The sequence below is a fragment of the Zea mays genome, chromosome 1 (genome assembly GCF_902167145.1).
Source record: "Zea mays cultivar B73 chromosome 1, Zm-B73-REFERENCE-NAM-5.0, whole genome shotgun sequence".
Classification (NCBI taxonomy): Eukaryota; Viridiplantae; Streptophyta; class Magnoliopsida; order Poales; family Poaceae; genus Zea; species Zea mays.
In genome coordinates this window covers 43,062,263-43,088,167 of record NC_050096.1, presented here as the reverse complement: position 1 = coordinate 43,088,167, position 25,905 = coordinate 43,062,263, and the positions used below count along the sequence as shown (strand labels likewise).

The window sequence follows — 25,905 nt, the reverse complement described above, 5'->3', positions numbered from 1 at the left end:
TGGAGGTGTCGCCTTGCTCGATGATTTGTTTGGAGCCTTTGATCATCAACTCAAAGCTCACAAACTTTCCCATAACCTCCTCGGGAGACATAGCTTATATCTAGGATCACCACGAATTAAGTGAACTTGTGTAGGATTACGAAAAACTAGTGATCTTAGAATAACCTTGACCATTTCATGGTCATCCCATTTGGTGCTCCCGAGGATGCGCACTTGGTTGACCAAGGTCTTGAGCCGGTTGTACATTGCTTGTGGCTCCTCTCCTTGGTTGCGGACGAATCGACCGAGCTCCCCCTCGATGGTCTCCCGCTTGGTGATCTTGGTCACCTCATCCCCTTCATGTGCGGTCTTTAGTACGTCCCAAATCTCTTTGGCACTCTTAAGCCCTTGCACCTTATTATACTCCTCTCGACATAGAGAGGCGAGGAGTATAGTGGTGGCTTGGGAGTCAAAATGCCGGATTTGGGCGACCTCGTCCGAATCATATCCTTCATCCCCCACGGGTGGTACCTGCGCTCCAAACTCAACAATGTCCCAAATGCTAGCGTGGAGTGAGGTTAGATGATGCCTCATTTTATCACTCCACATACAATAATCTTCACCATAAAAAACCGGTGGTTTGCCTAATGGGACAGAGAGTAAAGGAGTGTGTTGGGCCCATGCTTCGTTGCGCCGAAGGTCTTGCGTGAAGAAGCAGCTTCGGCTGAAATCGTCCCCAGGAAATGGCCGAAGGTTCCTTTTTATAGAGCTTCGGCGTTGCAAACCGACATAAAGATAGAATGACCTTTTTATCCATAGAGGTCTAAGATAATGTTGTAAACTTTTGTAAAGGGCATAATTGTAATTCGTCACAGGCTGCGTCCTGTGTCTATAAATAGATGAACAGTACCCCCGTACTGTTCACACGAACCTGTCATTTGCCTTCACATCACACTTGTATTCTTCAAGACCGAAGGTACATTTGTAATTTGGAGTCATTTACATTCGTTTATAATAATAAAAATGGAGATGATTTTATGATAACATTTAAGTATTTTCATATCTCATGGTTTATATGAATGCTTCGTTCCTCATTGTCACGTTTACGAAGCTACGTCCTTCGTAACCTTCGTCCGAGATGCTTTATATTCCAAAGGGATATAATGTTATGGAGGACGAAGGACTTTTACACTTAACATTTTCTATGTTGCCTTGTTCTTAATTCTTAGCATTTGAGAACAAGTCCCCAACATTGGCGCCCACCTCCGGTGAACTCACTTCCACTTTTTGAGCTGATGGCTTCGTTCAACAACCGAGCTGGAGCTGCTTCGGACCCGAAGCTGGTGCTACCGATCACAGGTGGCTCGTCCTCAGAGCCAGCTAACAAGAAACAGAAGAAGGAAGCACAGAGGAGGGTACAACATGTTGGGGTGCAAGGACCCTTCATCAAGACAAGATGGTCTCACATTCCTATTACCTTCTCCCAAGAGGACCTTCAGCTCAAAGATTACCCACACAACGATGCCATGGTTATCTCTTGTGTTATCAAAGGATTTCTGGTCCACAATGTCTTGGTTGACACAGGCAGTGCAGCTGACATCATATTTGCTAAAGCCTTCAGACAAATGCAAGAGCCAGAAGATAAGATTCATGATGCTACACATCCTCTCTGTGGCTTCGGAGGAAGACAGATTGTAGCACTGGGCAAGATCACCATGTCAGTGACCTTCGGATTCATCAACAACACTAGAACTGAGCAAGTTGTGTTTGACATTGTTGACATGGAATATCCTTACAATGCAATTGTTGGTCGTGGTACTCTTAATGCCTTCGAAGCAATCCTTCATCCTGCTTATCTTTGCATGAAGATACCTTCGGAACAGGGACCCATTGCTATCCATGGAAGTCAGGAAGCCGCAAGAAGGGCCGAAGGTAACTGGACTGACTCCAAAGCAATTCATAATATAGATGGAGCCGAAGCTTGTGAACAGTACAAATTCAGAAGGGAGAAGGCAGCTTCAGCAGATCAGCCGAAGCCCATGCTATTGTGTGAGGACATAGCAGAGCAGAAGGTGCTGTTGGGCTCGCAATTATCTGAAGACCAGGAGAAAACCTTGATAAGGTTTTTATTCAACAACAAAGATGTTTTTGCATGGTCGGCTAATGATCTCTGTGGAGTAAATCGGGATGTTATTGAACATTCGCTCAATGTTGACCCATCCTTCAGACCCCGAAAGCAGAGGCTTCGGAAAATGTCTGATGACAAGGCCGAAGGGGCTCGCAATGAAGTAAAAAGACTCCTCAGTGCAGGAGTTATCAGAGAAGTGAAGTATCCAGAGTGGCTAGCTAACACTGTTATGGTGAAGAAGGCCAATGGCAAGTGGAGAATGTGTATCGATTTCACAGATCTCAACAAGGCTTGTCCGAAGGACGAATTCCCGTTGCCAAGGATAGACTCTCTAGTCGATGCAGCAGCTTCTTCAGAGCTCATGAGTCTCTTGGACTGTTACTCAGGATATCATCAAATCTGGATGAAAAAGGAAGATGAGCCGAAAACTAGCTTCATAACTCCAAGTGGCACGTATTGCTATCTTCGGATGCCTGAAGGGCTCAAAAACGCTGGAGGAAGTTTCAGCAGAATGACTGCGAAGGTTCTTCAGTCTCAAATAGGCAGAAATGTGTTGACCTATGTTGATGACATTATCGTCAAAAGCACGAAGCAGGAAAATCATATTGCTGATCTGCAGGAGACCTTCGCCAGCTTCAGACAAGCTGGTTTGAAGCTGAATCCAGAGAAATGTGTCTTCGGAGTAAAGAAGGGTAAATTTCTTGGATGCTTGGTTTCAACAAAGGGAATCGAAGCTAATCCAAATAAAATCGAAGCTATACTTCGAATGGAGCCACCAACTACAAGAAAAGGGGCCCAAAGATTGACAGGAAGGCTGGCATCTCTCAACAGATTTATATCCAGATCAGCAGAAAGAAACTTACCATTTTTCGAGGTGCTGAAGTCAGCCGAAGTCTTTCAATGGGGCCCAAGTCAACAAAAAGCCTTCGAAGAGTTGAAGCAATACTTGATAGATCTCACAACATTAACTCCACCAATGCCAGGGGCTCCTCTGTTGTTATATGTGGCAGCTTCGCACTCAGCAGTAAGTGCGGCACTTGTCCAGGAGAAGCTTGATGGCCAGCTCAAGAAGCAAGTCCCAGTGTATTTTGTATCTGAAGTCCTTAGTGTCTCAAAGAAAAATTATACAGAGCTGGAGAAGGTATTATATGCCGTTTTAATGGCATCCAGGAAGCTTCGGCATTATTTTCAGGCATACAATATCATTGTTCCTTCTTCGCAGCCGTTGAAGGATATAATGAGAAATAGAGAAGCTACTGGACGGATTGGGAAATGGGCTGCAGAGCTCAACGAATTTTACATTGATTATGTGCATAGATCTTCGATCCAGTCTCAAGCATTGGCAGATTTCATTGCCGACTGGACGCCAGGGGCTCAGGATGAAGAAGCAAATAAAGATGCCGAGGTGTGGACAGTATTTTGTGATGGATCTTGGGGAATCTTCGGAGCAGGTGCAGCTGCTGTGTTGGTTTCACCATCCAAGGTCAAAACTTGTTATGCAGCAAGACTTGATTTCAGTTGCACAAACAATATTGCTGAGTACGAAGCCCTGCTTCTGGGCCTTCGGAAATTAAAGGCAATGGGAATCAGAAGGGCAATTCTTAAAACTGATTCCCAGGTGGTTTCGGGTCATGTTGACAAAAGTTGCAAGGCTAAAGATCCGAAGCTTGAAAAATACCTAGATACGGTCCGAAGGATCGAAGCATCCTTCGAAGGATTCTCTGTCAAGAATATCCCTCGAGGACAAAATGAGCATGCTGATTTGCTAGCTAAGTCTGCGGCACAGGGGCTGCCGTTACCTTCGGATGTGTTCTTCGAAACAATAAAGGCACCTTCAGTGGAGCTCCTTGAAAGAGCAGTCCTCAACATATCTCCTGTTTACAGCGAAGATTGGAGAACTGAAATAATCTCTTACCTTCAGGGTAAGTTCCTTTCAGATGACGAAGCTTACAATAAAAGAGTAGAGGCAAGAGCTCGTCCATATGTCATGATAGAAGGGGAATTATACAAACATGGAGTTTGCGCTCCGCTGCTCAAGTGCTTATCTAGAGCCGAAGGTATAGAGTTGATGAAAGAGATACATGCAGGCCTGTGTGGATCCCACATCGGATCCAGGCCGTTACTTGGAAAAGTGTTCCGCCAAGGTTTTTATTGGCCGAAGGCAGCTTCGGATGCAGCGGAGTTAGTCCAAAAGTGCGAAGGTTGTCAAAAATGTGCAAGAGATCAAAAGCAACCTTCGTCTTTGACACAGCTGATACAACCCATCTGGCCATTGCAAAGATGGGGCCTTGACTTGTTGGGTCCATTACCACCGGCCCAAGGGAATCTAAAATATGTTGTAGTAGCTGTGGAGTATTTTTCCAAATGGATTGAGGCGAGGCCATTAGCTACAATAACTTCGGCCACTGTCCAAAAGTTTTTCTGGCAGAACATTGTCTGTCGCTTCGGAGTACCGAAGGCCATCACTGTAGACAATGGAACGCAGTTTGACTCCGAAGCTTTCAGAAACTTTTGTGATCAAATTGGAACGAAGATCCATTTTGCATCAGTCAGGCATCCGGAGTCGAATGGGCTTGTTGAAAGGGCCAACGGCATTATAATGACAGGAATAATGAAGTTAATCTTCAATCAACCCAGGGGAAAGTGGCCAGACCAGTTAACCAAAGTGGTGTGGAGCCACAATACAACAGCATCAAGATCTACAGGCTTTACCCCATTCAAGTTATTATTCGGAGACGAAGCAATAACCCCGGAAGAAGCCAAAGCTGGATCAATAAGAGTAGTAGCTTCGGCAGAATCAGGTCCCGAAGATGCTTGCCTTGTGGAAAAGGATGCTTTAGAAGGGATCAGGCTTCAGGCCATGGAGAATATCAATAAATATCAGGCTGAAACAGTTAAATGGCGAGATAGAAAAGTCCGGTTAAAAAATATTGAGCCGGGACACTTGGTGCTTCGGAGAGTGGCTAACCCAGATACAGTGGGTAAGCTACAGTTGAAATGGGAAGGACCATTCTTAGTAGTATCTTCGTCAAGGCCTGGATCGTACAGATTAAAGGACATGGATGGCAACGAAATTCCAAGGTCTTGGAATGCGGATGAGCTTCGGCGATACTATGTATAACATGATGTAATTTTTTATGTTTTTTCTTTTCTTTTTCATGGCACCCTTTTCCTTTCCGAAGGGGGAGAAAGGTTTTTAATGGGGCCATCATGTGTAATTTCCTTTTTTAGTCTTATAAGAGCAAAATCCCCCAAAAAATGTAAATGTAACAGCTGAGAACGCACCATCGAGTGCAGGAACTGAAAAAGAAAAAAGAGAAGAAGCTCCAAAGACGTTCCTAAGGGAATGCAGAGCTTATACCGCCTAAGTAAAAGGCGAAGAAACTCCAAAGACGTTCCTAAGGGAATGCTGAGTTTATACCGTCTAAGTAAAAGACGAAGAAGCTCCAAAGACGTTCCTAAGGGAATGCAGAGCTTATACCGCCTAAGTAAAAGGCGAAGAAACTCCAAAGACGTTCCTAAGGGAATGCAGAGTTTATACCGTCTAAGTAAAAGACGAGGAAGCTCCAAAGTCGTTCCTAAGGGAATGCAGAGCTGATGTGTGGTTGATTCCAAGGAAATAATGGTTGAGTGTGGCTTCGGTTATATGTTTTGGACATTCATTCGCACATCACATTACATCATAGCATTTGCATTCATAAGCATTCATTCATGGCATCTGTGTTACTAAGTGGTTGCTTCGGCAAAAGGAGAAGTATTCTTTTATGTTTTGGAGTGTACAAAAAAAGAAAAGCTTCGGCAGAAAGAAGAAGTAGTCTTTTATGTTTTGTACAAAAAAGCAAAGCTTCCGCAGAAAGAAGAAGCAGTCTTTAATGCTTCGTTGTGTACGAAAAGAAGGGAAGGTGTTTTTCGCCTTCGGCTCAAAATATTGATTTCGTCCACATCAAAGCGTCTTAATAAAAGGGTAAGGATATATTACAAGGTATGTACAAAGTTCCTTGAGAACGGTTTAATTGTATTTACAACAAGTTGTTACAAATTTTCTAGCCTACTACTACTAATCTTCTTCAGGCTCCCGCTTCGGCGGCATATTCTTTAATCACCTTCAGCTTCGTCATCCTACATGAATCCAGGTATCCAGAGTAAAAATCAAGTATGAAGGAGAAGGTAAGTACAAAGTAGGATTTCTTACTGGTTCAAGATGACTTCGAGCTTCGTCTCCAGCCTTCTCCCGCCCGCCTTTTGTCCATATCATTTTTATAAATCTATTTGAGATACTTCGGGCGAGGTCAGGTATATCGTCCAGGATTGATGGAGACAGGGTGAAGTTGGGCCTGTTGACGATCTTTCCATGCTCGCAGCCAGCCTTCAGGAATGCTGCAGCAGTACCCCGAGAAGCTACCCAGGCACAGAAGTCACCGTGCCCAGCTATAACTTCGTCAAGTTCTTCAATTTCAGCTTCGATATGATCGAAGGCTTTTGGTAAATCTTCATCCGAAGGGGTAAATTTCCCGCTGCTGGCTCCAACTGAGTAAAAGATCTTCTTTAGTTGTTGGATACAATTGTTGCTAAAATTCAAACATTTATCCTGAAGGCTTGTTAATGATTTCTTCAAATTTGAGTTGGCTTGGACTTCGGCTTCAAGTTTAGAATTAAGCTCTAGCTTTTCTTGTTCAAACTGTTTTGATTGACCGATAAGCTTCGAATTCAATTCTGATATTTTAGCTTCGGTCTCTGCCAGCAAGCCTTCGGTTGATTGAAGTTCGAAGTCTTTCTTTTCAATGATGACTGATTGTTCTTTTATTTTGCTCTCCAAATTTCCAATTATAGCTTCGTGTTTTTTGTCCTCTAAATCCTGCTGCATCTTCAGAGCTTTGCTCAGTAGCATGCTCTGCACAAAAACAGTTTTCGTTAGTAACATTTTCATTATCCAAAGCAATAAGGAACAGAGAAAAGATTGTTTACCTTGAAATTGGAATAAAATAAGCTGCCGACGATATGCTGTCGTCGGTAGCGGCTGATATCTATCTCTAGCTTCGGAAAACCGATACTCTTTGACAGAGTACCGATGACCTTAGCTCCGGTTTGGTCTCGAATGCAGCCTAATTTTTCATCGTCCACACCTCCGAATAGAAGAGCTCCTGGCCTGTATCCGCAAGATTTGGCATAGTCTTTTAGCTCTTCTATTTCGTCCTCCGAAAGTTTTTGCCCAATTAAATTTTGAAATGTGTAGGCTTCGTCGTCCGAAGCGACTTCAGCTATTTCTTTCCCCTTCTCAGGCACTGCGGCCATGACTTTTTTAGCAGCAGCGGCAGCTTCTTCTGCAGCCATGTCTTCTAAAATTTTGTCGATATTCTCAATGGTAGTCTCTAAGTTCACATCTTCGGCTGTAGCGGCTTCGGTAGCCGCGACCTCCGAAGGTGCGACTTCGACGTTTGTTGTGTCTTCAGCAGCTGCTGTTTTCTGAATTGATGCTCTCGGTGGCGTCTTGTCAATAACTTCTGTTACGGCAATAATTCTTTGCCTTTTTGCTTTGGTTATCTTCGTTTTTTCCGGCTCCGCCACCTTTTGAAAAAGCTTCGTCAGTCGAGGCCCTAATGGACTTAGCTTCGTGGGCATGGGTTCAGTCATTACCTTTAGAATTTCCTCCACGTCGCTGGTAGAAGGTGGTGTGGGGGTCCCCTCTCCTTCGGATAGTTTTCGCTTTGGAGTTGATATTTTTCTCTTGACAATTTTCTTCTTTTTTGGTGGTTGTTCTTCATCCTTGTTTAAAGCTTCGACCTCTCTTTTTCTTCTCTGGCCCTCAGCATCCTTGTTCAGCTGCGCATAGTCAGGATATTCGAAGCCCAGTGCATCAAGCACTCGGTTCAGCCTTCGCTTCGGACGGGTACCGAAGGCTGCTGTCATCAGTTGATCTTCTTTTTTCGAATAATTTCCAAGAATTTCATTACACATCACCTCAACTGTGTCCAGCCACTCTTGGCAGGGCTTCTTAAAATATTTCTTGAATTTGAAGTGGTAAGGAAGCCGGACAAGATCCCCTTCCTTCTTCTCCCCCTTTAACTTTGGCATTTCCCATTTTTTCAGAGTAGGGAAAACTTTGAATGCTAAGAATTCTTGAACCAGATCCCTGGTACCAATATGCTCTGCAATGATTCTGAATTCATCCATTGCCCGTTGAGTTTGACCCTCTGGTGTCATGTTGCAGTGGGGTCGGGTTTCTCCGAAAGTTAGCTCGAGTGGACTTTGCACAAGCTTCTCCTTGTCCTCATCAACCTTGACATAGAACCATTCTGATTTCCAGCCTGCCGGCCATTTGCTTCGGTAGCTAATTACAGGAAACTTTGCGGTTTTCCGGTAGGCAAAATTGTAGCAACCGAAGTTTTCATGAAGCCCATCTTTTCTGGCCTTTGTTTGATAATGCAATTCATGAACTCGACAGAAACTGTCAGCAAAAGGCTCCACTGCTTGGCTTCGGAGGGCCCAAATATAAACGCTAAGCCTAACGATAGCGTTAGGAGTTAACTGATGAAGGTAGATGCCAAACCTCTTCAATATCTCCGCAACAATCTCGTGAACAGGGAATCTTAGCCCAGCCTTTAAAAAGCTTTTGAAGATGACAACCTCGTCCTTCTCTGGCTTCGGGGTGGTCTCTTCTCCCCCGAAGCGAAGTAGCTTCTTCTGATCTTCACTGAAAAAACCTGCTTTCACCATCTTGGCGAGATCAACCTTTGAAACAGTCGATTTTCCGAAGTCTAGGTGGCTGGGTTTGCTGGGCATGGCAATACGGTAGTCATCTTCGGAGTCGGTTTCTTCAATGTTCCCTTCTCCTTCGGCAGCTGTCGGGTTTGCTCCGGCAGCAGCCATTTCTTCCGTAGTCACCAGTCCGGAGCGCTGCATCGCTTCGGAGATGGGCACAGTCTCCGAAGCTTCAGTTTCGTCCCCCTCACGCTCAACCCTAGCTGTAGAGCGAACTCTGGCCATTTAATTATGAACTTGTGAAACTTTAATACTTTTTTCTCCGAAGCAGGCTTCAAGATGGAGCTTCGTTCAAACCTGACAAACAAGCTTCGGTGATGGTTAAAAATTTTGGCAGCAAAACAGTGCAAATAGCAGTAAATGCTGTGGTAACTTCACACCTACTCGTCTGTTTATATAGTGCTGCAGGTAAGAAGGCGAAGCGGCAGGGTTTTTACACCAGGCGGGCAGTAACTTGTACTCGCTGCGCAGTGGACCGCAAAGACCAAACAGTGACTCTGCAAGGTGGGACCGACACGATCTCGGGAAATGAATCGTTTCTCGGCAACGAGCTCGGGGAAGGTGTTTTTTGGACCTTCGGCTTCCCGAAGCTTGAGAGGATTTTTTCACGGTTCAAGCTCGTTACGAAAAACGATCTAGCGCCGCGAAAGGGGCTACTGTTGGGCCCATGCTTCGTTGCGCCGAAGGTCTTGCGTGAAGAAGCAGCTTCGGCTGAAATCGTCCCCAGGAAATGGCCGAAGGTTCCTTTTTATAGAGCTTCGGCGTTGCAAACCGACATAAAGATAGAATGACCTTTTTATCCATAGAGGTCTAAGATAATGTTGTAAACTTTTGTAAAGGGCATAATTGTAATTCGTCACAGGCTGCGTCCTGTGTCTATAAATAGATGAACAGTACCCCCGTACTGTTCACACGAACCTGTCATTTGCCTTCACATCACACTTGTATTCTTCAAGACCGAAGGTACATTTGTAATTTGGAGTCATTTACATTCGTTTATAATAATAAAAATGGAGATGATTTTATGATAACATTTAAGTATTTTCATATCTCATGGTTTATATGAATGCTTCGTTCCTCATTGTCACGTTTACGAAGCTACGTCCTTCGTAACCTTCGTCCGAGATGCTTTATATTCCAAAGGGATATAATGTTATGGAGGACGAAGGACTTTTACACTTAACATTTTCTATGTTGCCTTGTTCTTAATTCTTAGCATTTGAGAACAAGTCCCCAACAGAGTGTGTTTAGAAATGCGAGGATAGCGTAGGGGAATCTTACTAAACTTCTTGCGCTCATGGCTCTTAGAAGTGACGGACGGTGTGTCGGAGCCGAAGGTGGAGGGCGACAAAGAATCGATCTCGTAGTAGACCACTTTCTTCATTTTCTTCTTCTTATCGCTACTCCAGTGCGACTTGACACGGGGAGGTGATTCCTCCCTTCCTTTGGCGCCGGACTCCTTTGATGGAGCATTCCCGCGGCTTGTGTCCGTTTCCATCTCCCTCTTGGTGGATCCTCCCGACATCACTTCAAGTGGTTAGACTCTAATGAAGTACCGGGCTCTGATACCAATTGAAAGTCGCCTAGAGAGGGGGGTGAATAGGCAAATCTGAAATTTATAAACTTAAGCACAACTACAAGCCGAGGTTAGCGTTAGAAATAAATCCGAGTCCGAAAGAGAGGGCGAAAACAAATCAACCAAGGAAATAGAGCGGATGACACAGTGATTTGTTTTACCGAGGTTCGGTTCTTGCGAACCTAGTCCCCGTTGAGGTGGTCACAAAGACCCGATCTCTTTCAACCCTTTCTCTCTCTCAAATGGTCACCTAGACCGAGTGAGCTTTCTCCTTAATCAAACGGGTCACTTAGACCCCACAAGGACCACCACACAATTGGTGTCTCTTGCTTTGATTACAAGTGCTTGAAGAACAAGAATGAGGAAGAAGAAAGCGATCCAAGAACAAGAGCTCAAAGAACACGAGCAAAACTCTCTCTCTAGTCACTATTTGTTTGGAGTGGATTTGTGACTTGGAGAGGCTTTGATTCTATTGAATTGTGCCTTGTATTGATTACACTAGCTCTTGTATTGAATGTGAGGTCTGAAAAACTTGGATGCTTGGAATGTTGTTGGTTGGGGGTATTTATAGCTCCAACCACCAAACCAACCGTTGGGGAGTCTGTCTGTCGATGGGCGCACCGGACAGTGTCCGGTGCGCCAGCCACGTCACCCAACCGTTAGAGTTCTGACGGTTTCAACCGTTGGAGCTCTGACATCTTGGGGCACCGGACAGTCCGGTGGCACACCGGACAGGCACTGTTCACTGTCCGGTGCGCCTTGTGGCTCTGCTCTGACTCTGCGCGAACTGTCCGCGCACTGTTCACGTTTGCAAGCGACCGTTGGAGTCGACTGTTGCGCTTCTTAGCCGTTGCTCCGCTGGCACACCGGACAGTCCGGTGGCCCACCGGACAGTTCGGTGAATTATAGTGGAGCGGCTCTCTAAAAACCCGAAGGTGAAGAGTTCAGCCTGTACGGTCCCTGGTGCACCGGACACTGTCCGGTGGCACACCGGACAGTCCGGTGCGCCAGACCAGGGTTCTCTTCGGTTTCTTTTGCTCCTTTCTTTTGAACCCTAACTTGTATCTTTTTATTGGTTTGTGTTGAACCTTTAACACCTGTAGAATGTGTAATCTAGAGTAAACTAGTTAGTCCAATTATTTGTGTTGGGTATTTTAACCACCAAAATCATTTAGGAAAAGGTCTGACCCTATTTCCCTTTCAGAGGGGCGCGAGGGGGGAAGCAACTGGCGCCGACAAGTTGGCCCCATTGGGTAGAGAGAGGGAGGGGGGAAGCGCGCGGGGCAGAAACCGCCGCTGACAGGTGGCGCCCACCTGTCAGGCGGCGCAGGCGCGCGACATGGCTGGGCCGCGCTGGGCCGGCTGGGCTGCTTTGCCTTTTTTTCTTTTTCTCTGAATTTTCTAATGATTTTCCATTTCTTTTCTCTAGGATTTTCAATCCAAATTTAATTCAAGTTTTAAATTCAAACTAATTCAAACATGTGCAACAATTCAAAGAATGTTTAAGCTCAACATGATGCAACATGTCATGACCCATAGTGTTTTGGCAAAAATAAATAATTAACCTCCACTAACTTAAGCTAATTCTACTTAAAATGGGGTAAAAGGGAGAGATAATCTAGAGAGAGATAGAACCTAGGGTGAGAGAGAGAAGAGTAACACATGAATTTGGGTGATCATTAGAAAGAAATTTTATACCCCCAAATTCAGGGTGTTACACCATAACATACAAGCACAAGTTGTAATACAGTCCTCAAGCAATACTACAACCAACGCTACACTAGAATAGAGCGAAAGCCTGAACCAGTATAACCCCTTGTCCGAACCCACGGTTCACCATTCGAAGTGAGTCAGCGCTAGCATCTCCTCCCGAACACAAATTCTATTATCCCCTGGTTTCCGAAACCAATGCACTTCTAATATTGAGTGACAACAAAACATTTTATAAATCATTAGCCAAGTTACTTATTAAAATTTAACTACTATTGTATCTTAATTATTTTTGCGTAAAATAAAGAAATTTTGGTTCAGGTGCGGATGCACCCATGGTCGTGGGTCAGAATCTCCACTCGTACCCGTACCCATCATGTCGGGTACTCGTCGGGTTTCGAATTACCATCCCTGTAAATGAGCTCTAGCTTCTGTGCAATTTCTTAGTTTGTTTGAAGGGGCTCTAATTAGTGTCTCTGGTCTCTCTCATTTTTATGTTGTCCTAGAAAATGATGAATGAGTTTTATAAAATTTTTGTACGCCTCTATGTTCGGACTGGAGGCCGAACCTAATGTTGATAGCCACAATCGACCCTTCATAAACTTGCCTATGCCACAACTAACCATGACTGATTGGAGGACCTGGCCAAACCAAAGACTTCAACAAGCTCACCCCAGCGAAGCTCTCACGCCTTCGCCCCACCACGGGGGTCCCCATGAATGAAGACCTCCGTCGTCGCGGCCTGGCGAAGGCCCAGACGTGGAGAGAAAGGTTGAGGACTTCGCCACCCACGACAGTTCAAAAGACCCAGTGTGAATCATCCTACGCTTATTATGAGGGACCCCAAGATGCGAAGACCTCACAATAGCGAAGGCCCAGGAGAAACAATCCCCACCAGGTCGTCATTCCACTATGGGCCACACCAAAGGCCCCAACGATCATTGCAGTCAGCGGGTTGACATTTGGGTGCACCTGCACGTCAGACATCACCACGCTATAATTACCATCTTGCACAAAATATTCTGCATAATGTAGTAGGTAATCGAGGGAAATAATGTATTTTGGATCACCGACCCTCAACGGTCATATAAATACCCTTGTCCTATATCTGGACGAGACACACATAACAAGACGTTATTGTTCCCCTCTGTCACACTTGATGAAGCAGTGACAGAGGTAGTAGAAGCTGAAGTCTGAAGAGGAGCCATTATCGTGCGATGATTAGGTGTGTGTTTTTTTGTTGTAAATCGTGTGAGCTGTGTTGGACTTGTGTGAGTGATGGTGTTGGGTTGACCTATTTGGGATGCCATATAAGTATGTAGTAGACTTGATAGAGAAGCATCGAAATATTAATAGAAGGAAATTGCCTCATACCCGCTTCCTTTGCTAAGTCCTGGCGACGATCAGAGCTCACGTTCTTGCGTTTGCGCACGACGGTGTCCAGGGGCCATCACAGTGGTATCAAAGCTCTCTGATCCTTGGCAGGGTGCGTGAGGGTCGCGTCCTCTTTGGCGGCGATTCCGTTCTAGCAACATAGGTTCTCGTGGTGCAAGCATTTCTTCTCCGTCGGCTCCACCTTCTTCGGTTCTTCATTGGCGTTTCCCCTCCTTCCCAGCTCACTCGTCTACCTCGGCGCCAACATCATCCCACGACGCGGTTGTGCTTCTTGACGCAGAACTCCTTCTCTTGCTGTCGGGATCGAAACAGGACCGGGGCGATCCTTGACGGGAGGTGTGCGAGGTACAAACAACCAACTCGATTCATTCTGTTCGTGATGGAAGAGTGGAGGAAGGAGGATGCAGGGCGTTGGGATAGGGTGATGAACCGGTTGGATCGTTTAATTCAGAAGTTGGAAGTGGTGGATGACGTCCAGCAAACAATCCTGATTCAGTCGAGGTTAGCAGCAGAGGTGGCAACAGAATGGACTATGTTGGCACATCAAATGAAGGAAACCAAGGCTAGGGATATGGAGATGTGGCCTGAGGAATAGGGTTGGTTGGATCCACAGTCTGGTGAACGAGGATGTCAGTGTGGCTTGTTGCACCAGGTGTTGGAGGTATGGCCCCTCTGGTGTTTGATGAAATGTCTCACAACAACAACGAGGCGGTGGTTGTCTTGTTCCCTAAAGATTCATATTCCTTAGTGTTCGGTTAAGTGGGTCTAAAAGTGGCATGGGATGAGGAGATGCAATCTAAAACTCACATGCATGAAGGTTTATTGAAGCAGCCTTCTCGAGGTGGAGAATACTTAGAAGAATCGGCTAGCAAGGATGCTCATGTTGAAGATGAAGCTAGTAGGCCTGACTCACCGAGTGAGGCAACTGCAGTGGTTAAGAATGGTGGAAGCATGGAGGAGCTTCTTCCTGCTAGGGTTGGCAGTGTGCTAGAGGATAGCCTAGAGAAGGAGCAGAATGCTGAAAATCAGGATGCTGTTAGTAAAGTGGAAGAGGTTGGCACAACGACTGAAAATGCTGATGCGATTGGAGTTGGCGGTATTTTCTCTCAAGTTTTGGCTTTGGAATCAATCATTGAATTTAATGGTGCAGGGAGCTCTGACGCTGTGAAGTAGATCTTGAAGGAGTGGGCAGAATGCTTCTCTAATGGTAGTATCTCTCGAGAGTTCATCAGTAGCAGTGTTGGGCAGATCATATTTGATGAATCTGATGCTGATGCTGATGAAGATGACGAGGGGAAGGAGAAAGTATTTGGTTCATCAGACCCTTATTTGCAGCATGATTTCAGCCCTGCTCGGTCAAATTCTTTTAGGCTTTTAAAGCTTGTAGTTACGGCTTACCCTACAGAAGAGAGGACCGGTGAAGAGCTGGAGATTGGACTTGGACAGAAGATGGCAGTTGCAATCATTGGCAAGCTTCTTGTAGACTCGGTGTTGTCATCAAAGCAAATAGTTTGGAGTGGACTCGATAGTGTATCCATCTACTGGCCTGAAGTGATGTTAATGATTGGTCCATATGGAGGTTTTGTTCAATACAAGTATGGTGAACCCACAAAACATATTCCTGAGTGTGATGGTGTGAGAATACTCTTTAACTCAGGTATGAGAATTATACACGGAGTCTCAGTCTTTACTACATCATTTGTTGGCATTGGAAGCAAGATTCCAGCAGCATTTCTGTACGATGTTCGTGATCAATGTGCCAGGCAGAACAAAGACAATGTTTGATATGGAATAACTAGACTGACACAATGGTGGCTCAAGGCTTTTAGCCAAGGAAACAGTGATATGGCAGTTCCGTCACAGCCAAAGTTCAAAGAAAATCCATGAACAAATTAAGGGGATTACAGTTCAGAATGGTGTATGATAAAGGCAAAGAGAATATAGTGGATGGTACATTCTCACTAATGGGTTCACTTATGGCTAAGAATGGTGTCCTTGTTGTCCAACTACCCAACTCTGTTGTGACTGATTTTTATGCTCATGATATGTTGCCAATAGTGATCATTCACAGTCCATATGGGATTGTGTTCTCAGCCTCACAATATTCTTCACTCGACTGTTTATCTTTTAATGTGTTCTATTGGTATGAAACCTTGGTGTGGGCAGCCATAGTGCTCAAAGGGAATAGAGATCCAAAGATGGTTGCTTGGACTCAACATATGACTGCTGCCAGTTCCATGTTTAAAGAGCCACTGGTCAAGGCTCAGCAGCTCATTGAGAGTGTCGAGGAGCGCATATTGTTCAACAATGACACACTCAAGCTTGCCACACCATTTTTTGGTGTTCTCAACCATCTTATTTCTGCAATCATGAGTGGTGTGGTGTGCTGCCTTCCTTTATTGGGACAATAGAATTCTGATTTTCAGAAGCCTACAATTAATCTGATTTCCTTTTCGCATTTCCATTTTTCAACTCATCTCACGAAGTACCAGGCAGTTCTATAATCCAATAGAGTGTGACTCCACAAACATGATGTCTGCTGCTGACCCTCGCCACAGTCGCTACTTCACGACGCGCGGTTATGATCCATGGGAAAATGAGCACTAAGGAAGTGGATGAGCAAAAGTTGAATGTGTAAAACAAGAAATTCACCGGTGTTGTCCAACTAATTTGGATCATGGAAGTACATAATTCCTATGTGACAGTTTCTGCTGCTCAGATTTTTTTTTGCAAAAACTAGTTATTCACAGTCAAGATGCAACAAGTTTCTCAGTTCAACAGGGTGTTATTTGGATACATCACCAAATCTGGGTGGGTAGCACCTCAGCACTTAGAACTAAGCTGATTTCAGTCTTGTATGACTCAGCAGTTGGAGAACATTTGGAAGGGGCTCGGTTCACATCAATGTTAAGGGAGCAGTTGGCAACAACTCAAAACAGAATGAAGTTGAAGGATGATCGTCACCGAACTGAACGCCAGTTTCAAGTGGGTGACATGGTGTTGCTCAAACTCCAACTGTCTGCGCAACATACCGTGGTCACTCGACCATGTCCAATGCTTGCCTTCTATTGTTTTTGGCCTTACAAGATTGTGGAGCGTGTGGGAGAAGTTGCATACGTTTGGATTTGCCTCAGTCTGCTCAGGTTGTGCTGCCTCTGAAATTTTGGACTACAGACCGGTGAAAAAGGGCAATTGTACAGTTCCACAAGTGTTGTTCAGGTGGAGTCTCATTCCGCAGGATGCAGCTACCTAGGAGGACTACCATGTGCTTCACCATCGCTAACCACATGCCCTTGCTTGGGGTCAAGCAAGTTCTGCAGGAAGGGGGGGCAGATGTCACACCTGATGAAGCAGTGACAGAGGTAGTAGAAGCTGAAGTCTGAAGAGGAGCCTTTGTCGTGCGATGATTAGGTGTGTGTTTCTTTTTTTTGTAAATCGTGTGGGCTGTGTTGGACTTGTGTGAGTGATGGTGTTGGGCCGGCCTATCTGGGATGCCATATAAATATGTAATAGACTTGACAGAGAAGCATCGAAATTTTAAGAGAAGAAAATTGCCTCATACCTGCTTCGTTTGCCAAGTCTCACGTACCGGCGTCTGCGCACATCGGTGGCCACGGGCCATCACACCCTCCTAACATTTTTGTCGTCCACTGTGTCATTCATCGGATTGTTAGGGCCTAGGATCCAACACTCCATTACTAAGGGGGGGGGGTATTTGGTTACATCAAACTAAAATTTAATTCCTATCACACAAAATACTTAAATAACAATTACAAATATTAAATATAGCCTAATTATTAAAATTAATTACACATATATATAACTAAAAGACAAGACTACCTAACTAATTATATACCTTTGTCCCAAAATAGTATTCATTGTATCTCTTGATTTTATGTCTATATTTAAATAGACCTAGACACAAATATAAAACATATTCATCAAGTATTATATGAATCTAATAATTATCTAAAATAAATTTTAATTTGAGACATAGAAAGTATTTAATACTCATAATTAACATTTATATATTAGATGCAACATATAACTAAAAAAACACGGTCTAAAAAGGAAGATCTGAGATCGACGCAAAGTCTAGTCGATTACCCGGCGGAACCGAATCCTGCTACGTGGCATCGTAACTACGGTGCGGCGTCGAATCATCAATCAAACTTCTCGCGCAAATCCCAGCACGATGAACCGATTTGGGCCCTCCTCCCGTCCTCCCTCTCTCTCCCGTACACGATGAGACGAGACCTTCCCGTGCCGCCCTGTACGCGCCTGCCCACGTACGCCTCCTCCCCTCCCACACCCAACCCCAGCGCACCCACAAGAGGAATAGGAGGAATCAATCCGCCCCATGCCCACATCCGTCGCCACCCACGCATCCCTCCTCCTCAAAGCCGCAGCCGCCAAGCCTTGCTTCTCAGCCCGCGCGGCGGCCCGGATCCCCGCCCCTTCTCACCGTCCTCGCCCGCCCGCTGGCCGTCGCCTGCCGACCACGGTGGCCGCTCTCGCCGCCGCAGCCCGCCGGTTCCGGTGGCCTTCGGCGGCCGCGTCGGCACGGGGGCTGTGCGCCGCGCCGCATTTCGGCGGAGAGGGGATGGGATCTGATGCGGGGGCGGGGGGCAGGAAGAGGCGGGTGCCAGCGGTGAACGGGCTCGCCAAGGACGCGCCTGCGGTGAACGGGATGCGCAAGGAGGAGCCCGTGGCCGCGCCTCCCAGGTTGCTCACGCTGCCCACTGTGCTCACCATTGGCCGCGTCGCTGCTGTGCCTCTTCTGATCAGCAGTAAGTTAATCCGGTTTATTTTCTTTTTGCCTTCCCCCGTATCTCTTCTTCTGCCCATGACGTGTTGAGGCGTATGGATATGGAAGTTGTGTTTCTTGTTTTGGCTCTTTTCGTGATAGACTAGTAGGAGAAAAACTAACAAGTAAAGCCCAAAAGGGTTACTTTCTTGCAAGTTTGTTGCTAGAAAAATTTCTTCTAATTATTTACTCACTTAACAATGGCCGATGCTGGAGGCGTTATATGAATGTTTTTACCTTCCTCATTCACTGTCCTAATCTTGGTCTGCCAGTGCATACATGTAACTTGCACTTGCACATACAATCTATGTTCGCCTTAACTACCTACGAAAAGAGTATATGATGCAACTTCCAAATAACTTTGAGGGTTCTGGCTGTGGTACATAACTAAAGGCTTCGTGTTTCTTAAATTACACAACGGCCCACTCGTTAATAACCCCGACCTGCAGTACCTGGCCAACACCTTCCACAACCAGCACATCAAGCTGTTTGAGGTGGTTGTGGAGTATACTGCCCACATATTATAGTCTGGCCTTATACTGAGGTCTCTTGTCAGTTCTAACCTCGTGTCTTAGTATCGGAAAAACCATGCCTATGTGCTACAACACCTAACACCAGGGCCTTTTATGCAGCTTGAACAGAAAAAAATGTGGTTTCAGTAATTTTATCAAAATAAATTCATTGTGAAACGAGGCTGGTTGAAAGATGTGTAGCCATTGCCAGTTTCCATAAGTCCAACTGTCCAAGTGCCAAAACAGTTATCCTTTCGTTTATCATAATGCCCCAAAAGTTTTATTGAAATGACTTTGCACATGCATCTTTTTTTTCTCTCTTGTTGATGTGTGGAGTCGGTGCAGCGATTAAATGCATTGACATGACACTTATCATCCATATATGAAGTAAAGAAACATTTATTCGCAATAGTTTTCTTTCATATATCCTAACAACCTACTGCTTTATTGGAATGAATTTGCACATGCATCTTCTTTTAGCTTTTGTTGATGCGCAGAGTCGGTGCAGCGATTTGGATTGGCATGATACTTTTTTGATCTGGAAACTGTAGGGGAAGCCCCTACAGCAGAACGTTTTATTTATTTTTCAAAGAAAAGATGCAAAAAGGCAGGACTTTGCAAAGGGAGAGATCTAAAACTAGCAAGCCAGGAATTTACAGCATTCGGAGTCGCAACATTAGTTCTAAGCAAGTTAAGTTTCAGAGTGCCCACAAAATTTCTTGCCCTCTAAAGATTTTGCCATTTCTTTCCTTCCAAATTTCCCCAGCAGCCACTGAGAAGATCTCCATGAAGAATGGAAGACCGAATAGACCTCTGGCTTGTTCAAGCATCTTGAAAAAATGGCAAAATCTTATCATCTATATAAAGTAAAGAAAGATTAGCTGTTTGCTTACCGGAGTGTGAATTGTTTGTTTTTCTCAAAAGGCCCAACAACTTAATTTTCATGCAGTTGGACTTGACCACGAACCTTCTTGGACAACTGTCTTTTCTTCTGCTCCTATGTAGCAGGATTAAGAACCATGCACTATTGCTTCAGACACAATATACTTCTTTTGGTTTCTACTGGGCGCTGCTATTTATACCTGCTTACAAGTTGTTTGGTTTGATGCTTATGTTCAATCTAATAATGTTTATTGGACTGATGATGCATTTTTTGGTTTGTTTCTCTTATTTTTACATGCTGTTATCATTTCTACCACCAACAGCTTTCTACATGGAGGGTCCATGGGCAGCTATGGCCACAACAGGCATCTTCCTTGCTGCCGCAGTCACTGATTGGCTAGATGGTTATATTGCTAGAAAGGTATGCCAAAAAATATTTTTCTGAATTATATGCTAGACTGGGTTGTGTTCCAGTGTGTTTTAAACTCATTTTATTTTTCATGATGATCTGGTTTATATATAGATGCAGCTAGGAACACCTTTTGGTGCATTTCTTGATCCTGTGGCCGACAAGGTTTCTTTCTCTCTCTGCTGCCCACCATTTTCTGGCTTGTTTACAACTAAACTAAGACTATCAGTTCTCAGATGAGCTACTCACAGGATTTAACTTAATCACTCTAATTCTTTGCTGAAGCTTATGGTAGCGGCAACATTAGTTTTGCTATGCACCAAACCTTTGGAATCATCACTGCTCAATGATGGGCCATGGCTTCTAACAGTCCCTTCCATTGCCATCATTGGAAGAGAGGTAGTTACTCAGCTAATCTGCATTTTCACTTCCAAAGTATTTAGTGAATTCATTTGTTCATTGTATTTTTTTTGTCTTGGTGAGGAATCATAAATCTGGAAGGTTCAGAGTGCTGTTTCGACTTATGTTGATACATGTTTATGCGTCACTGTCTGCTTAGTTCACATTTTGTTTATCCCTAAACATTACAGTTGCCAGCCTGGTCATTAACTTGGTGCTTGTAGTATCAGTTGCATGCATTTGTACACACTATCATATATGCTTATAACTTCATGAAATGGAAAAGTGTTTTGGAATCTCTACCACCTTGGAGCCAGTGTGGCTTGCCTCTTTAGTATGATGGAGTCATTTCACCATGCAGTTTGTGGCTGATTCGAAACAGGATTAAAGCCTGAGCATCAGTTGAGTTTAACTCTTTAGATACTCCAAGTGTTTTAAGAATTAAGAAGTTATATAAGGGGCCAGTTATGAGTGTTCCCAGCTCCAGATTCTCTGTGGGAATCACTCCTAGACACCAACGTGTAGGACACAACTAAGTTCTGGTGGGAATATGACAAAAATTGCTTCTGCATTTACATTAGGACCTAAAGAATGGCTCCCCATTCAATCCCCACCAAAATCATTACATAATTACTTCCCACCTGCACCCCACCAGAGTGAGAATCAGGGTGGAGCGCTACCAAACAGGCCTAAATTGCCATAAAAGTTAAGTTATTAGGGAAACCATGAGGATTGCTCACAACCTTCCTAATTCATATGAATGTGCTATCATGAGTGGCTTTAGAGCAACTCCAGTAATTCATTTTCCCTTAAAATCTTTGATAGGGGAATATCCTTTAACATACATGGGATACAAGGGATGGTTATTCCAGCAAGCTCTTTTAACATCACCCCTTTACCCAATCCCTAAATTCTCCCTTCTCCCTCTCTATTCTCCCTTTCCTTTCCCTCTTCTCTCTGTTACCTGATCTGCTACTGTCAGGGCCTAAGGAGGCCCACGGAGGGGCTGCGGCAGCAGCAGCCATAGGCCCTCAAGGGGGATTAGATAAGGATAGTTAGAGATAAGATTAGAAGATTATTTGAGATTATTTAGGAGATTAGTTGAGATTATCTAGGAAGGTTATCCGTTAGTAGTTTGTTGAGAGTTTTTAGGAGATAAGGATCTCTAGCTAGATAGGGGCGGCCAACCGGCCTATTTATGTAATCAATGGATGAGAAATAAAGCAGGCAAGAATTAGAAGGGAGAAACCCTCTTCTTTGCTCGACCGTGGGCACAGACCCCCGGTCGGCGTTCCTGCGCATCGATATCCCTCTCCAATCCCTCACCGATCTAGCGGCCATAACATCTAGTATCGGCTAGCTTGGGTTTCGATCTGATCCCATGGCTTCTGCTGCCAATTTCGTGGCGTCATCCTGGCAATCAGCGTCCCCATCTCCATGGACAACGCCGCATGTCACCTTCGTCACGTCGTCCTGGCAACCGACGTCCCCATCTCCATGGGCTGCGCCGCATGCCACCTTCGTCACGCCATCCTGGCAACCGGCGTCCCTATCTCTATGGGCAGCATCGCCTGCCAATTTTGTCACCACATCCTGGACGCCGGCGTGCCCATCCCTAGGGACAACGCCAAATTTCATCACATCATCTTCGTTGACGGCGTCTTCGTCCCCATGGGCGACGCCACTAGGGGCAGCCACGACTCAACAATCACCAGCTCCATCGATGCGAGATTTGTGGACCAACATAAGGGCTGATCTCACAAAGATGCAAGCCACGCTCCAGAAGGTTGAGCAAGGGCTGCTGCAAATCAAGGCAGCAGTGCAACATGAGCAACACCAGCTAGCGTTGTCCGCACGGCTCCGGACATCGGCGGCTGTGGGCATACAAGCTGCTGCTCGTGGCTTCCTTGCACGACAGAGAGTGCGGGAGATGCGCCGGCAGATGCTCGAGACAGCCTTGGTGACGGTTGACCTCGGCACACGGGGGCGCGACCTCACCCTGTCGGACGGCCATCAACAGTGGCACCATACCGCTATCTTCAAGTGCGAGCATGGTACATGTCCCGCGGGCGACGAACTTCAACTCTACGACAGCGGCGGTAGGGAAGGCACTCACCTCGTCATCAACAAGGGCGCACTATTTAGCGCCACCACATTCCGCTACCGGCCGCCACGAGGGCGCCTCCGTTGGTTATTGTTGCGACCTATTCCAGGTGCACATCCATGTGCTCCCCTTTCGTGCAGATGGCGTCCATGGGATCCAGGTGGCTGCATACGTGCGTGTCCGCCTTATCTTATGGGGTAAAAAAATCAGTTTTGGAATAATAAGATAAGCCGAGATGTAAAAGGTTTGTCTTCTAGGTGTTTGGTTTTGGGTCAAGTAGACTCGGTCTTTGAGCACCCGTTATGCGGCAGCTCGAGGGCGAGCTGCTTGTCCAGGAGGGGTGTAGTGTCAGGGCCTAAGGAGGCCCACGGAGGGGCTGCGGCAGCAGCAGCCATAGGCCCTCAAGGGGGATTAGATAAGGATAGTTAGAGATAAGATTAGAAGATTAGTTGAGATTATTTAGGAGATTAGTTGAGATTATCTAGGAAGGTTATCAGTTAGTAGTTTGTTGAGAGTTTTTAGGAGATAAGGATCTCTAGCTAGATAGGGGCGGCCAACCGGCCTATTTATGTAATCAATGGATGAGAAATAAAGCAGGCAAAAATTATAAGGGAGAAACCCTCTTCTTTGCTCGGCCATGGGCACAGGCCCCCGGCCGGCGTTCCTGCGCATCGATATCCCTCTCCAATCCCTCACCGATCTAGCGGCCATAACAGATACACAGTGACGGTGTGGCACCCGACAATCTGGCTTGCTCACCCACCTGACTCCCTCTCTCTTCTCTCATGGTGGCGCGTCGCGAACCTGATGCGGTGAGTCGGTGACACACATGGTCCCAGTGGCGTAGGGGCATGCCAATGATGAATGTGAACCAGTGTCAAGCACCTGGTGGGGGTAGAGTGAGGGAAGGAAAAGGGATGGAGAGCTGATATCCTTTTTTAGGTTGGGAGAGTTCTTAGTTGAGAACAAAATTGGAGAGAAGGGATTGGAAAGGGAATTGCCGGAGCTGGAGCTTGTTTTCCCCCTTCCAGTTCCTGTTATCACTGGTTAGACTGTCGGTGGATCGTGTAAAATAGGGGACGCGGCACTGTAGATGATACTGTTGGCGGAGTATAGTTTGAAATAGTGGATGTGATAGGGGATGAGATAGGAGAGCTGCTAGAGACAACCTTATAGGGGTAAGGGATCACATTTTCTCAATCTGCTGGAGACGCTCTTAGTTTCTTAGGCTATCTCCAGCAGATCCATTATCCCATCCCCTATCTCAAACTCCACTCTGTAAATAATGTCATCTACATTTCCGCGTCCCCTATTTTACACGATCCGCTGAAGACAACCTTAGTTCTCTTTACTTGGGCACAAACATATCTGTCCATTCTCCTTTTTAATGAATAAAATTTTATTCTACTGCCTTTTGGTATGCTGCTGCTATGTGCTTATGTGGTATGGGAGCGAGCTTGCTTGCTTGCTTGCCACGGGCTAAAAGGTATCTGGCATGACTTTTTTTTCTTGTCTGTTTGTATGTAGATTACAATGTCAGCTGTGAGAGAGTGGGCTGCATCTCAGAATAGCAAAGTTCTTGAGGTTCCTCTATCCCCCTTTTAGTCTTCTGTTCCATTGTATCGATAGAAGTCGAACAACTAAAGAAATTACAACTTGCCACAACAGGCTGTTGCAGTTAACAATTTAGGGAAGTGGAAGACAGCGACGCAGATGACAGCATTGACTCTGCTTCTCGCAAGCAGAGACCCAAGGTACATGGAATTTCATTTGCCCTTGTTATTGTAGCTTTTGCTTTGTTTCCTTTTCCAACTGATACATGAAACGGTTCGTGTTATTGCAGTCTACCTGCGCAAGGCGCTCTAGTTGCCCCCGGTGTTGCTCTACTTTACGTCTCCACGGGACTCGCCGTATGGTCCCTAGTGGTGTACATGAGAAAGATATGGCGGATACTGCTCAAATAGTATTAGCACAATATATATATAGTGTAATAGAAGAAACAAGCAAGGCGAGCATCCGTTCGTGATCGTACAACTTTTGGAAGGCTGTTGGGTGGCCTGAGCCCTAGAGCTGGTTGGGATCCTCATTCATCTGTAACTTGTGCGTCAGTTTTTGGTGGATTTGCCGCTAAATTTGCTGAGGCATGCCAGGATCCTATTAGATTTTTAGAAACAAGACATGGTGTGACCCTCCGTGCGTAATGAGAATTCTTAGAAACAAGAAGACATGGTGTGGCCCTGCGTGCGTAATGAGATACTAGTCTGCGATGCAGAAGATTGTAACCTTATACAAATACAATCTGGAGGTTTCTGCGTGTGGAGTTCTACCGTTGTACTCTACACATAATATCATAATATACCAAGAGCGTACAATTATTCTTTCAGGGTGTGTTTGGGAGCAACAAGACTGAAGACGTTAAAATCTCCTTATATTCAAAGCCTCTTTAATTCACTTTAATCCACTTGCTCCCAAACAAACCCTAGTTGACAATATCCCGTCTCTTTCCAATGTGTGGCTCTTCTAAATATTGCAGCTGTTTTTGTTCACTGGCAATTGCTAAAATTGTTTCTTCTCCATCGACGATCGTGGGTCGTGGCCATGTGATCTGAAAACACCTTGACAGTTGACTTGAGTCCGCAATCCAAATCTAGAGGTCAAAGACTGATTAAAAAAAGACCGGTTCATATGGAACTCAATCTGGGACAACAAAGAGTAGTTTCATATGTGAAACACTAAAAATAGCTGCAGCGATTAAAATTTTTATTTCCAGACTTTATCTACAAGTTTTTTTTGAAATAGAAATTTTAATCCCTGCGGTCTGCCGCTGATAATAACCAACATTTCTCAATATAAGGAAAATATTAGATGCAAACTAAACACTTGATGCAACTCGTGTAACCAGACATAGAAATTTTCAAAACAACTCTCCTATTGTGTATCAACTTTCAAAACAACCCTATCACATTCCTTAGCATATTTTCAAATACATTCTCCCACCTCCAACAACATATTGGTTTACACGGTTTGCACCAAGTGCCTGGCTTGCATATACGTACATATGCAAAACCATTCACTTGGTGCAAACCGTGCAAGCAATCATGGATTTTTTTAAACGACCCTCTTGTCGTGCATCAATTTTTAAAACGACTCCGACATATTTTTAAATACATTCTCCCACCTCCAAACAACATTTTGGTTTGCATGGTTTATACCAAGTGTTTGTGTTTGGCACCAAAATGAGCGTG

General features: G+C 45.1%; 1 protein-coding gene across 1 annotated transcript; it reads left to right on the top strand.

Annotated features, from left to right (window-relative positions):
* The first annotated feature begins 17,823 nt into the window (after positions 1–17,823).
* Positions 17,824–25,016, top strand: LOC100281305 (uncharacterized). Its single transcript, NM_001367961.1, has 7 exons — positions 17,824–18,337; positions 20,072–20,169; positions 20,272–20,322; positions 20,443–20,556; positions 24,188–24,244; positions 24,329–24,414; positions 24,504–25,016. Exons 1-7 carry the CDS (start codon positions 17,908–17,910, stop codon positions 24,622–24,624), a joined length of 957 nt encoding a protein of 318 aa, NP_001354890.1. The 5' UTR covers positions 17,824–17,907; the 3' UTR covers positions 24,625–25,016.
* Positions 25,017–25,905: the final 889 nt, after the last annotated feature.